The 14,410-nt window shown below is 47.0% G+C and overlaps 2 protein-coding genes and 1 long non-coding RNA gene across 3 annotated transcripts; all 3 read right to left on the reverse strand.

Moving 5' to 3' along the window:
• Nucleotides 1-2,933: 2,933 nt before the first annotated feature.
• LOC127333137 (uncharacterized) lies at nt 2,934-3,836 on the reverse strand. Its single transcript, XM_051359447.2, has one exon. It carries the CDS (start codon nt 3,678-3,680, stop codon nt 3,078-3,080), a length of 603 nt encoding a protein of 200 aa, XP_051215407.2. The 5' UTR covers nt 3,681-3,836; the 3' UTR covers nt 2,934-3,077.
• Nucleotides 3,837-9,768: 5,932 nt separating this feature from the next.
• LOC139835177 (uncharacterized) lies at nt 9,769-10,648 on the reverse strand. The gene has a single exon (XM_071825128.1). The coding sequence runs from the start codon at nt 10,513-10,515 to the stop codon at nt 9,913-9,915; it is 603 nt and encodes a 200-aa protein (XP_071681229.1). The 5' UTR covers nt 10,516-10,648; the 3' UTR covers nt 9,769-9,912.
• A 1,214-nt stretch (nt 10,649-11,862) lies between these two features.
• Nucleotides 11,863-12,644, reverse strand: LOC139835178 (uncharacterized). The gene is made up of 4 exons (XR_011750910.1): nt 12,331-12,644; nt 12,151-12,249; nt 11,990-12,079; nt 11,863-11,911 (listed from the first exon to the last, which is right to left on the reverse strand). It is a non-coding gene; the product is annotated as an uncharacterized lncRNA (long non-coding RNA).
• Nucleotides 12,645-14,410: the final 1,766 nt, after the last annotated feature.

Genomic DNA, 14,410 nt, shown 5'->3' on the forward strand with positions numbered 1-14,410 from the left:
TGTCTAGACATAATTCATACTGTGTTTGTTCACTCATTTCGGTCGTTCATATTAAAATATGAAAACTCTTTTGCTAGTACTAGATCGGTTGAGAGTTAAATTAGTTCTAACTGATATGGATAGACAAAAAAATGGGACACACTAGTAGAAAACAGGGCTTTCGTCTAGCATTCATGGGAGTTTTAGTCCCGGTTTAAAAAGAAACCGGGACTAATGGATCACATTAGTTCCGGTTTAAACAGGGCTTTCGTCTAGCATTCAAACATTTTTTGCAAATTTGAATTTCTATTTTTTTTGTAAAAAAAAGTTTAGAAAAAGATAAAAAAGGCTTTTCTGGTTGCATACGATGTCGAAAAAATTATATAATATATTATAATAATCGTGAGAAAAATTACATCCCAATATATGTCTCAGAACCTCTTTTTCCTCCTTGCGCGTGCCGCACGAGGGCTAGCAGCCAACGTACGCGGCCGGCAACGCGGTTGAGGATCATTAGCGTGTCAGCACGCACGCGAACGTCGCGAGAAGCGACAATGTGTTGATCCTCCTGGTCCCTGAAGAACGGACATATATATGGTGCTCGATCGGTCGGGGTTGCAACGACAATAGTGTTTCCGTCCTCGCGTGTTTTCCTCGTGTTGGTAATGGAAATGCAATCGCTGAACTGCGGACGTCAAGCTTACGGCCGGATACTGATATCGTCAGGTGTTTAGTTTGATGCCTCTTTTGTTTTTTAGTTTGATGCCTCTTTTGTGGTTTCTACTTAGTCTTTAGCTTTTGACTTCTGGTTCTCTAACTTATTTACCGGGCAATTCACCAAAGTCAGATCCGGATTCCACAGCTTTTCAGATTTGGGAAAAATTCAAGTTGCAAATGGTCCGGGTTGGCCCGTTTGCCCTTCGTCCCGCACCTATGTCTTGCTACCATTAGGTTATAGGTTTGGCCCATAAAAAATAAGGTTGAATCATACCCTTACGAACATAGGGTCGAACAGCCGCTTACTCCAAAGCCACCGCCGGCGCTCACATTCGATGTCCCCGCAAAATCTTGCACTCTCCACTCAACTCCCTCCGTAGGTAAACTCAGCATCGCCCGCTAGCTTCAACAAACAAGCGCGGCCTGTGCTAAGGGAGTCTATTCTTTCCCGGTTATCTCGAGGTCACGCCGATCGATAGAGCTAGCAGAGCCCTTATGCCCGGGGCACCCATCGGCGCTGATTCATATGCCCCCTCCCCTTCGGCGACCCGCGACCCCACCGCGCGAATCCTGCCGCCCATGCTGTGTTGACGTCGAATCGCTGCCGCTGACGTCGTGCCTACGCCCGAGAATCCAACATTTCCGGAAAGCTATTTTCGTCGCCGTTTTCGAATAATCATCAACTTGTTCAAGCATACCGTGGAGGATCCGCGAATTATGACAAGTTTTTTTACCAAAGGAGAAATGCCGCTGGAGAACTTGGGCATATCACCTACCAAAAGGTCACCACCGCTTTGCGTATGTTGGCATATAGGATTCCAGTGGATCAAGTTGATAACCATTTGGCAATGGGTGAGATTCAAGCTACCAAGTGTGTCAAATGATTTGCTGTAGAGGAATTGTATAAGTGTTTGGCGAGGTATACTTGAGAGTTCCCAATGCTCAAGACACATCCATGCTTCTGGAGTTCAACAAAAATTGAGGAATTGTATAAGTGTTTGGCGAGGTATACTTGAGAGCTCCCAATGCTCAAGACACATCCATGCTTCTGGAGTTCAACAAAAATTGAGGATTTCCAAGGATGCTTGGTTCAATTGATTGCATGCATTGGAGTTGAAAGAACTTACGTACAACATGGTATGTACAGTTTAAAGGCAATGGAAAAGGATTCAACTATAATCCTTGAAGTTGTGGCTTGTTACGAGACTTGAATTTGGCATGCATTCTTCGAAATGCCTGGTTCATGCAATGCCATCAACGTTCTTCAACGGTCACCACTAATGAACAAAATTACATTTGGTGAAACACCACAGGTGGAGTTTGAAGCATATGGATGCACCTACAACTACGACTATTTTCTAGCCGGCGGCATCTACCCAAGGTGGCAGATATTTGTGAAGCCAGTTTACAAACCACCCGGTAAGAAAAAACTTCAGTTTCAAAATGCACAAGCAGCGGCTAGAGAATAAATGGAGAGAATATTTGGGATTTTGCTAGCCCAATTTGCTACTGTGAGAGTACTGGCTAGATTTTGGATCAAAAGATTCTTTGGTACATTATGGACGCTTGTGTCATCATGCGTAACATAATCATTGAGAATGAGCGAGGGTAAGATAATGACTACTCACACTATGAGTTGATGGGACACCCTGCAAATGCGTAGAGGAGAAGAGAGGGTAGCCCGCTTCATTGCCTCATACAAAGCTATTCGAGAGAACGATATGCATGATCAGCTTCAAAAAGATCTCATCGAGTAGTGGTGGACGTGGAATGGCCAACAATAGTATGTTTCATCTCATATGAATGTTTGTTGTACTGTTTAAAAACTACATGTTGTACTGTTCGTGATCTATTTGTTCTATTGTTGACGAACTATATGATGTATTGACAATAAACTATTTGTTTGTGTTGTAATAATAATTGAACTATATAATTGATGTCTTTTTTGGTTTTGCTTGATCTTCAGTGTTCTATATTTGTTGTTATTTGGTGTTTATTGAGGTGCCAGCATGCTTTATTTTAGCGCGTTTGTTAAAACGCTTCTTTTCGCGCCTGATACTTATGGACACCCGATGAAGTGATCCCCTTCCGCACATGCAAAACTAGCAAAATAGACGTCGTAAACTCGTTTAAACGTGGCGGCTGTTTTAGGCGTGTGTTGCTCTTACGCGTCCCTCCTCTCCCATATGCAACATCCACCGTGCCATGTCTACATGCATGAACTCCAGAACTCGCAATACAGAACTACAAATTGATTGCATTTTGAAGTATGTAGGTGCAAAATATCATCCTGCAAACGTATTTTGGTTCAAGTTCTAATCCGAATTTTATATCTACAAATATCTATACAAACTTTCGGACAAAAAGTGGTCTTGGTTTCTTTACAAGCTAGGGGAAACTACGGATAACCGCCGTCGCGTCGATCGCCTCTCTCCTGGACGCCGGAGCAGTCCTGTGGCAGGGCACTGGCGCGGGAAGAAGGCGAGCACCGCCGCGGTGAGCAGCGTGGCCACGAGCCGGCCGCCGAAGACCATCATGACGAGGCAGACGAGCACCGCCGCCGGGCCCAGCGCGGGCGACCGCTTCCGCTCGCCCTGCTGCTGCGGCCTCTTGGCAGGCCGAGGAGGCGTCGTGTCTGCCAGAGAGGACAGCGACGACGAGGAGGACGACCGGGAGCAGGAGGATATGGAGGACGACGAGGAGGTGCAGGCGGAGTCGAGCGACGCCGCGGTACTCAGCGCCGACGACGACGTGGACGGCGCGGAGGACTTCCTCGCGGCGGCGGCGGCCATGTAGATGTCGAAGTCCGTCATCTCCCGGCGGCGGCCAGGCGACGTGGTCCCCTTGGTCTTGGTCTGCTGCGACGTCGACTTGTCAGCCTTGCTGCCGAAGAGGAACTTGGTCCCCCTGCGGCGGTGACGGGTAGCCGCCGCCACCGTCTCGTCGGCCACGGCCGCTGCGCCTCCGAAGCACGCGAACTTCATGGCTGCTGCTGATGCGTGTGGATCGTGTCTTGATCTGGAATGCCGCTGAGGCTTTTCGCGTGTCTATTTATCTTCTTCGCAGGTCTCTCAACAGGAGTCGGTTCCGGCGCTAGGCTGCCGTGTCCGTCTCGAAGTTGAAGTGTGCCCGTGCCGGCGGTAGGGCTACTTATACGCGCGTGAGAGTGGGTGGGCCAGGGGTTGTTGTAGTGGGAAACTCGGAGTGATGAACGACAACACTGGGGAGACGAACGAAGGCGAGGCGGCTCGGTTTGTTTTGGAGTTTGGCGCGTTTGCGGGTCCGACTCGGTTTCGGTCGAGCTTTGCTCTGGTGGCTGGTCCCGGTATCGAATCCATCGGCCCTACACGTTCAGCCTATACGTGGTGGTGGCGAAAGATGTTGGTCTTTACTCGTTTTAGCGTTTTGCACGCTGCGTTTTTTTTTTCCGGGGGGGAATATCGAGATTTTATTTCTCTATATTAGGATTACAGTCAGCCAACAAAAGATCAGAAATGCAGTCTGGAACTTGGGCCCACCCAACAAATTGGTGGCCAAGCCAGATCTACCTATATTGGCTAAACAATGAGCAACCCTATTTTGACCGCGCTCAATTTTCACCGGTTAAGTGACTATAATTCATTATTACTTTCTCCGTTTCATATTAACTATCGTACATTTGTCTAAATTCGTACCGGAATCTCGTCTTTCTATTTTGTTCGGGCAACTTTTACATTCAGATTGAAGCAGCAAAATGTTCACCGCACAAGCAAAGGCAGCTACTCCTAACTATTTTGATCATTTTTGACGGACCTCTCCAACTCCAGGCCTCTACGTGTCCTCGTCTCCCCCTTTCCCTCTTCGTGTGTACTAGCCACTTCTTTCGCCACCACCCGATATATCATTGTCGGCCCTTTTCTTATATGTCCTCAGCTACCACATATGCCAAATCACCATGGCACAAAACAACATATGGTGACACGCCACACTAGGCATGTAAGTCCCCGTCTTCGCCTTTCACTCTTCTTGTGTGCTAACCACTTCCCCTGCAACCATTTCACATATCATTACAGACCGTTTGCTTCTCCTGTCTCTTCAATGACTACACATGTCAAATCGATCATGGTCCAATTTCCCATATAGTGTGCTTTTTAGATGTCGGCCACCACCCTATGCCCACGTATCATCGCTATATTCCTGATTCTTGCATGTCTACTAACCACTTTCCTCACCATCTCCTCCAAAGTGTTGACGTCTGTTAGATCCTTATCGATAATCGATCTGCCACGTAACGCATGTCTAACTAGTAGTACCACATGGTATAGCCGATCTGCCTCCTCATCCCTCTAAGCCCGAGGGGCACACAGAACACACTTCCCCAACCCACAATCACCATTTAGAGCTCAAAATCCGGAGCCCTAACATTCTCTTAATGTTTTATTTTATAAGCGGCTTGTAGTATGTCTTCATCATCTTCTTATGAAGATGATTTTTTATGATGCATAGGTTTAAAAACCCTAGGCACAAAGAGGATGCCATGATATGGCGAGATCATTTCTCAGCTTGTAACTCTGAACTCTAAAAAGGGGTTTTAGATCATGAATGAAATTCAGGTGGGGAATGAAAAAAAAAATCATCTTCTTATGACCATCACAAGTGGAAAGACCTAAAATAAGTATAAGCGTGTGAGGAAAACAAATATCATAACAATAGTGAAGCTCTTTTTTTTAGGACAAAGGGTAGTTTTCACCTCTACTAGTAGTTTTCTATGCTTACCGGTTGTACCAAGTAAGTTGTTCGTTGACCGCACTTACTCAAAGGAAAGGGCAGATAGCCATTTCATAAATTTTCATGTATCGTTCACTTAGCTTCTTGTATGTAGCTACGCAGAAAATTACCGTGGAGGAATACGATTATTGATGCCCCCCGTCCTAAGTTTCCAATGGCCTTTTCAAGGCTTCTTCTAAAGTCGATCACTTTGTAGAAAGGGATAACCCTTGTGTTATTTAATCGCCACATGCTAGTACCTTTGGTTAGATAGGAAAGCTAGCAAAAGTCACAAGGATTTTTGTTAATAGAGCTGATGGGCTTCTGTGGGAATGGCGGCACGGGGCTAGTGGAGTCTTTTCGCCATGGTACGTGCCCATCAGCGGAGTAACCTTGCTGCTTGGTACGACAGGGCTCTAAATAGGCAATCATTTTTCTCCAACTCTGGCTGGTCTACTATGACAGCAACTCCCTCCGTTTGTGTTTAGATACATGTGGATTTAGATAAATTTAGGATATCCTTTTATTTGACAAAGCCAATATATTATATACAAATCAAATAGGTCTTGGGGGTGTATTTTATTCTCCAAAATAGAGTGCGCTAATTAAGAAAAAAATCTAAGGATTCTATCTAGTACTACATTAAATGAAAAATGCAGGAAAAATTCATAAATATATGTATTCTCGAGAAAAAAAACTCCTAACTATCAAAGGAGCCATTTCGTTGCTCTGTGGCCATTCTCGAGAATACTCTTTACCAGTGTTGTTTCAAGCCAGCTAATGTATGCAATTGTAAAAAATTGTGGCTTTTGAAATTTGATTTACCAAAAAAATATTCCTTGATGCTTTAGTTTCAATAATTTTACCGAATAAAATAGGTAATCATTTTTTTATCCAACTCTGTGGTTGGTCTACTAGGACACTTATGTTATATACAAATCAAATAGGTCTTGGGTGGGTCTATTTTATTCTCCAAAATAGAGTGCCCATTAATAATTAGGAAAAAATATAAGGATTCTATCTAGTAGTACTACATCAGATGACAAATGCAGGAAAAATTATTAATATATGTATTGTCGAAAAAAAATGAAATCCTCCCTATCAAAGAAGCCATTTCCTTGCTTTGTGCCCATTCTCGGGAATAATCTTCACCAGTGTTGTTTCAAGCTAGCTAATGTATGCAGATATTAAAAAATTGTGGTTTCATAAAATCTGATCTGCCGAAAAATATATGAAATAGTTTGTTGATGATGTAGTTTTGCAATAATTTTGAGAAGAAAAGACAGAATGAGGCAACGATGTTGAACGAACAAGTTAGACTTAGTTTGCAGTTGTCAAGTATTAGTCCGCTCCGAATTATAAGATGTTCTACGTTTTCGTGAATTTGAATGTGTCTAGACATAATTCATACTGTGTTTGTTCACTCATTTCGGTCGTTCATATTAAAATATGAAAACTCTTTTGCTAGTACTAGATCGGTTGAGAGTTAAATTAGTTCTAACTGATATGGATAGACAAAAAAATGGGACACACTAGTAGAAAACAGGGCTTTCGTCTAGCATTCATGGGAGTTTTAGTCCCGGTTTAAAAAGAAACCGGGACTAATGGATCACATTAGTTCCGGTTTAAACAGGGCTTTCGTCTAGCATTCAAACATTTTTTGCAAATTTGAATTTCTATTTTTTTTGTAAAAAAAAGTTTAGAAAAAGATAAAAAGGCTTTTCTGGTTGCATACGATGTCGAAAAAATTATATAATATATTATAATAATCGTGAGAAAAATTACATCCCAATATATGTCTGTAAACCTCTTTTTCCTCCTTGCGCGTGCCGCACGAGGGCTAGCAGCCAACGTACGCGGCCGGCAACGCGGTTGAGGATCATTAGCGTGTCAGCACGCACGCGAACGTCGCGAGAAGCGACAATGTGTTGATCCTCCTGGTCCCTGAAGAACGGACATATATATGGTGCTCGATCGGTCGGGGTTGCAACGACAATAGTGTTTCCGTCCTCGCGTGTTTTCCTCGTGTTGGTAATGGAAATGCAATCGCTGAACTGCGGACGTCAAGCTTACGGCCGGATACTGATATCGTCAGGTGTTTAGTTTGATGCCTCTTTTGTTTTTTAGTTTGATGCCTCTTTTGTGGTTTCTACTTAGTCTTTAGCTTTTGACTTCTGGTTCTCTAACTTATTTACCGGGCAATTCACCAAAGTCAGATCCGGATTCCACAGCTTTTCAGATTTGGGAAAAATTCAAGTTGCAAATGGTCCGGGTTGGCCCGTTTGCCCTTCGTCCCGCACCTATGTCTTGCTACCATTAGGTTATAGGTTTGGCCCATAAAAAATAAGGTTGAATCATACCCTTACGAACATAGGGTCGAACAGCCGCTTACTCCAAAGCCACCGCCGGCGCTCACATTCGATGTCCCCGCAAAATCTTGCACTCTCCACTCAACTCCCTCCGTAGGTAAACTCAGCATCGCCCGCTAGCTTCAACAAACAAGCGCGGCCTGTGCTAAGGGAGTCTATTCTTTCCCGGTTATCTCGAGGTCACGCCGATCGATAGAGCTAGCAGAGCCCTTATGCCCGGGGCACCCGTCGGCGCTGATTCATATGCCCCCTCCCCTTCGGCGACCCGCGACCCCACCGCGCGAATCCTGCCGCCCATGCTGTGTTGACGTCGAATCGCTGCCGCTGACGTCGTGCCTACGCCCGAGAATCCAACATTTCCGGAAAGCTATTTTCGTCGCCGTTTTCGAATAATCATCAACTTGTTCAAGCATACCGTGGAGGATCTGGCGAATTATGACAAGTTTTTTTACCAAAGGAGAAATGCCGCTGGAGAACTTGGGCATATCACCTACCAAAAGGTCACCACCGCTTTGCGTATGTTGGCATATAGGATTCCAGTGGATCAAGTTGATAACCATTTGGCAATGGGTGAGATTCAAGCTACCAAGTGTGTCAAATGATTTGCTGTAGAGGAATTGTATAAGTGTTTGGCGAGGTATACTTGAGAGTTCCCAATGCTCAAGACACATCCATGCTTCTGGAGTTCAACAAAAATTGAGGAATTGTATAAGTGTTTGGCGAGGTATACTTGAGAGCTCCCAATGCTCAAGACACATCCATGCTTCTGGAGTTCAACAAAAATTGAGGATTTCCAAGGATGCTTGGTTCAATTGATTGCATGCATTGGAGTTGAAAGAACTTACGTACAACATGGTATGTACAGTTTAAAGGCAATGGAAAAGGATTCAACTATAATCCTTGAAGTTGTGGCTTGTTACGAGACTTGAATTTGGCATGCATTCTTCGAAATGCCTGGTTCATGCAATGCCATCAACGTTCTTCAACGGTCACCACTAATGAACAAAATTACATTTGGTGAAACACCACAGGTGGAGTTTGAAGCATATGGATGCACCTACAACTACGACTATTTTCTAGCCGGCGGCATCTACCCAAGGTGGCAGATATTTGTGAAGCCAGTTTACAAACCACCCGGTAAGAAAAAACTTCAGTTTCAAAATGCACAAGCAGCGGCTAGAGAATAAATGGAGAGAATATTTGGGATTTTGCTAGCCCAATTTGCTACTGTGAGAGTACTGGCTAGATTTTGGATCAAAAGATTCTTTGGTACATTATGGACGCTTGTGTCATCATGCGTAACATAATCATTGAGAATGAGCGAGGGTAAGATAATGACTACTCACACTATGAGTTGATGGGACACCCCGTGCAAATGCGTAGAGGAGAAGAGAGGGTAGCCCGCTTCATTGCCTCATACAAAGCTATTCGAGAGAACGATATGCATGATCAGCTTCAAAAAGATCTCATCGAGTAGTGGTGGACGTGGAATGGCCAACAATAGTATGTTTCATCTCATATGAATGTTTGTTGTACTGTTTAAAAACTACATGTTGTACTGTTCGTGATCTATTTGTTCTATTGTTGACGAACTATATGATGTATTGACAATAAACTATTTGTTTGTGTTGTAATAATAATTGAACTATATAATTGATGTCTTTTTTGGTTTTGCTTGATCTTCAGTGTTCTATATTTGTTGTTATTTGGTGTTTATTGAGGTGCCAGCATGCTTTATTTTAGCGCGTTTGTTAAAACGCTTCTTTTCGCGCCTGATACTTATGGACACCCGATGAAGTGATCCCCTTCCGCACATGCAAAACTAGCAAAATAGACGTCGTAAACTCGTTTAAACGTGGCGGCTGTTTTAGGCGTGTGTTGCTCTTACGCGTCCCTCCTCTCCCATATGCAACATCCACCGTGCCATGTCTACATGCATGAACTCCAGAACTCGCAATACAGAACTACAAATTGATTGCATTTTGAAGTATGTAGGTGCAAAATATCATCCTGCAAACGTATTTTGGTTCAAGTTCTAATCCGAATTTTATATCTACAAATATCTATACAAACTTTCGGACAAAAAGTGGTCTTGGTTTCTTTACAAGCTAGGGGAAACTACGGATAACCGCCGTCGCGTCGATCGCCTCTCTCCTGGACGCCGGAGCAGTCCTGTGGCAGGGCACTGGCGCGGGAAGAAGGCGAGCACCGCCGCGGTGAGCAGCGTGGCCACGAGCCGGCCGCCGAAGACCATCATGACGAGGCAGACGAGCACCGCCGCCGGGCCCAGCGCGGGCGACCGCTTCCGCTCGCCCTGCTGCTGCGGCCTCTTGGCAGGCCGAGGAGGCGTCGTGTCTGCCAGAGAGGACAGCGACGACGAGGAGGACGACCGGGAGCAGGAGGATATGGAGGACGACGAGGAGGTGCAGGCGGAGTCGAGCGACGCCGCGGTACTCAGCGCCGACGACGACGTGGACGGCGCGGAGGACTTCCTCGCGGCGGCGGCGGCCATGTAGATGTCGAAGTCCGTCATCTCCCGGCGGCGGCCAGGCGACGTGGTCCCCTTGGTCTTGGTCTGCTGCGACGTCGACTTGTCGCCCTTGCTGCCGAAGAGGAACTTGGTCCCCCTGCGTCGGTGACGGGTAGCCGCCGCCACCGTCTCGTCGGCCACGGCCGCTGCGCCTCCGAAGCACGCGAACTTCATGGCTGATGATGCGTGTGGATTGCGTATCTGGAATGCCGCTGAGAGGCTTTTGGCGTGCCGCGGATCGACCTATTTATCGTCTTCTTCGCAGGGGGTGTCTCAGCAGGAGTCGGTTCCGGCGCTAGGCTGCCGTGTCCGTGTGTCGAAGTTGAAGTGTGTCCGTGCCTGCGGTAGGGCTACTTATACGGGCGCGCGTGAGTGTGGGTGGGCCAGGGGTTGTTGTAGTGGGAAACTCGGACTCGGAGTAATGAACAACAACACGGGGGAGACGAAGGCGAGGCGGCGGCGATTTACAAAAAAATAACCCAAAAGTGAAAGAAAAGCACAGACTAACCCTCCGGCGAAATTATTTCACCAATCTAACCCTTTTGTGTGGCGCCCCTCCCACGGGCGCCACACATGCCCATGTGGCTCCCCTCCTGCCGGCGCCACTGACCCAGCCGACGTGGCCCCCTGGCCGCTGAGCTGGTGCGCCCATCCGACGTGGCAGCATGTGTGGCGCCCCTCCCAACGGCGCCACACATGCACTTGTAATCCCCCAGGACATACTGTGGGACAATTCCTCTGGGACTTAACCGTTTTGCGAGGCTCGAAGTGTGGCGCCGACGCCACGGGCGGCACACTAGCATGTGTGGCGCCGATGCTACGGGCGCCACACATAGAGGCTCGCGAAAACGGCTAAGGACTTATCGTCCGGAGCCCCTGGATGTTTTCGACCCAATACTTGATATAAGTTGGCATGTGTGGCGCCGATGCCACGGGCGCCACACAAGCACTTGTGGCGCCAGATTGAAGGGCGCCACACATTGACTTGTGTTAAAAACATGAAAAATAGTACCAAAATCCAACAGTTACGAGTACAACATTGGACACAACAAGTAGCAAATTCATGACATACACATATAACACTTCATAGGTCACATTGTAGCACGTAGATTCAAACAACAAGTAGCATTACACACCATGGTTCGAAATGACATAGGGTTCACAAATCGATACTTATGAATATAGAGTTCACAACAACACGTAGCACATCCTAGTAGCGTCCTCGACGTGCCGTCCTCGCGGGCTGCTTCCGGACGGCCATCCTCTTCGTCCGCTGCCGTGGCTGCTCCTGCTGCTGCTCCTGCTGCTGCTGCTGCTGCTGCTCCTCCTCCTCCTCCTCCTCCTCTGAAGAGAACGGCTCGTCGTTCCTCATCTTCGACAAAGCTGATCTCCGTCGCGGCCCCTCATCCTCCTCAGTGACAACCTTCTTTCCTCGGTTGACATAATCTTCCGGAGTGTACCGGTTTGGACCCTTGCCCCTTGGCTTCAACTGGTAAGCTGACCGTGGGGCTTGCTGCGAGGTACGCTTTGGAAGTATGGCTTGACTCAGAATTAGCTCGTCCTCAGGAATCTTCACAAACACGAACACATGAGATTACAAAGTTGAAATTAGGAAGAACATGTTTGACAGCAACAAAATAGTCCATACCTCCCGCTCTTCTGAAGAGGAAGATGTAGCGATTTCGGCTTCCCGGCAACCTAGCAAGCTGGCTAACCGCCGCATCTTTCGTGCAGTGTTCTGCATCATCCCGTTCATGGTTACAAATCCACCACATCATAGTATCGTACATTCAAAGTTGGTGATCATACCTTAATGAAATACCGCAACGGTCCGACAGGCTTGTCATCTGTCCCGCTCTGCTCCCACATAACCTCGCACTCCTCAGCTGTTTTTTCGATCTCCTTCCGCTGTGACAAACATAGCATACACAATTGAAGCGACCACATGGCAATGTAGATGATGTACTAGTTAGTGAGAGAATAGAATACCACGAAGTTCAGCTCGGAAGCAATAGAAGTCGATCTCCCTCTGCGAGCAAAGGTGTCGTGCTGGCTTTGCCCAACCTCATCGAACTGGATGGGGTCGTCCAAGATCTCCTCAGGATACGCGTGCTTAACTAACTCGATACGCGTGTTCTCATGGAACCACTCGAGGTAGTTGTTGAAAGCGGCCAAGTTGTGAGGCACAATCTGCTCAGGGCCAGCATTCCGTGCCGCTTCCAAACACTGTTGGAACGCTGCGATGTGGCCGCTATGATGGACTGGCCAATTTGTGATCTTCCTCTGCCGCTGCCTATCAAGCCTGCAAGAATCAACAAGTTAGTTTGTAACTCTTCTATCAAGAATCTTCCATCGCATGATTCCAGAAGTTTACCTATGAAGCGCCTTGTCCGTGTCTTGCCACACTTGGTGGGCACTCGATCCAGCCCAAACTGTCTCATCACTCTTTGCGGCTGGTGGTGTTCAACAAGCCACATGCATATGAGTGGGCAGCGCATACGCCAGAACCGCGCCTCCTCCGTGCACTTGTAGTTGAGGTCAGTCATCGACGCGCCAATACGGTAGTAGCTACCATATGGCTCCCATTCCACCTGCAGCATACAAATATCTCAGAATTTAGAACATGCGAGTAGAATCAATGAAAACTAGGATTGCAAAAGAGTGATCGGTTACCTGCTCAGCGGTAAGAGTGTCCAACTCCGCAGTGTACTGCATGTACATGATCTTTGGATCGCCCGACATCTCCGAGACATTGTCCCAAAGGTATGCCCAAGTGGGCTCCCGATCGAAAGTGAGGGTAATGAGGCCATGGCCTCTCGTTGAGTACCCTAGGCCGCCCAACCGATAGGCGGTCCCAGCTCCATACGGAAAGTAGGAGCATGCATCCACCAATACCGCCGCTCCCGATCCTGCTCCCAGTTCTGCGACAAGCTTCGTCCAACTGCGCACGTAAGACATTTGGTTAGTACTTTGTCTAGCACACTACTATAGGAAAATAGTACATAGACCAAATCATCACCTGCCGGTAGAGGTAGGCAAGTGCCGCTGTTCCCCAACTCCAACGGTTATCCAACACCGTTAGCGCCTTCAGCCAACACCAATGGGCCAGCTTCCCCCCACTGTCAGGAAAGAGAGTCCTCGAAATCATGTACCATAAGTACACGCGGGCGTACGTCCTCCGAGTGTCCTCGTCGGCCTCTTCCGGCATTCTCCAAAGTTAGTCCTGATCCATTCGAAAGACGCGCCGGCGGGAGCTCTCTTCTTTGGATCTGGCGCGGCGGAGGAGCCCTGCCAATAAGCACCTCCATCTGCTGGCGCCACCCATCAGAAGCTGTGTTCATACACAGTGGCTCGCCCTGAATAGGTAGTCCAAGGATCATGGAAACATCCTGGAGAGTAGGGGCCATCTCGCCGGCCCTCAAGTGGAAGGTGTGAGTCTCCGGCCTCCACCGGTCGACAAGGGCGGTGAGTGCCGAGGGTTCATGAGTGGCCCCCCACGGCTTACAAGGGATATGAACGGGAGAAGACCGGTAGGCCGGATGAACTCCGTGTACCTCTCGTCATACGGTATATCCGATGTGCCATGGTAACGAATCTTCAAAGGTTGAAGATCCGTTCCCTTCTCCGTCATATGAACAGCCCGGTGCACCCTGTCGTACTCTTCATCCAGAAGCCACACCATCCTACATGTATGAGCAACACATACAACATATTATGAGCCATTCATACCAAATATGAGCAACACATACATGAGAATATATCCAAATAAGCCATCACACATACATTCCTAACAAATATGAGTTATTCCATCAAGAATACTAGGCATATGTAACACATTTGAATGCATTTGCTAGGCAAATATTAGACATTTCAACACATACATACATAGAATTTGAACAAATATAGGGTTCATATCCAAATCCACTAACATATCTAGGGTTCCTACACATACACATTCAACACATACATACCCATTTCAACACATACATAGCCATTTCAAACATCTTTGGTTCAAACACAACCAACATTTCAACACACCTCATACATAGGATTTCAACACATACATGTA

This window comes from Lolium perenne, chromosome 2 (genome assembly GCF_019359855.2).
Source record: "Lolium perenne isolate Kyuss_39 chromosome 2, Kyuss_2.0, whole genome shotgun sequence".
NCBI lineage: Eukaryota > Viridiplantae > Streptophyta > Magnoliopsida > Poales > Poaceae > Lolium > Lolium perenne.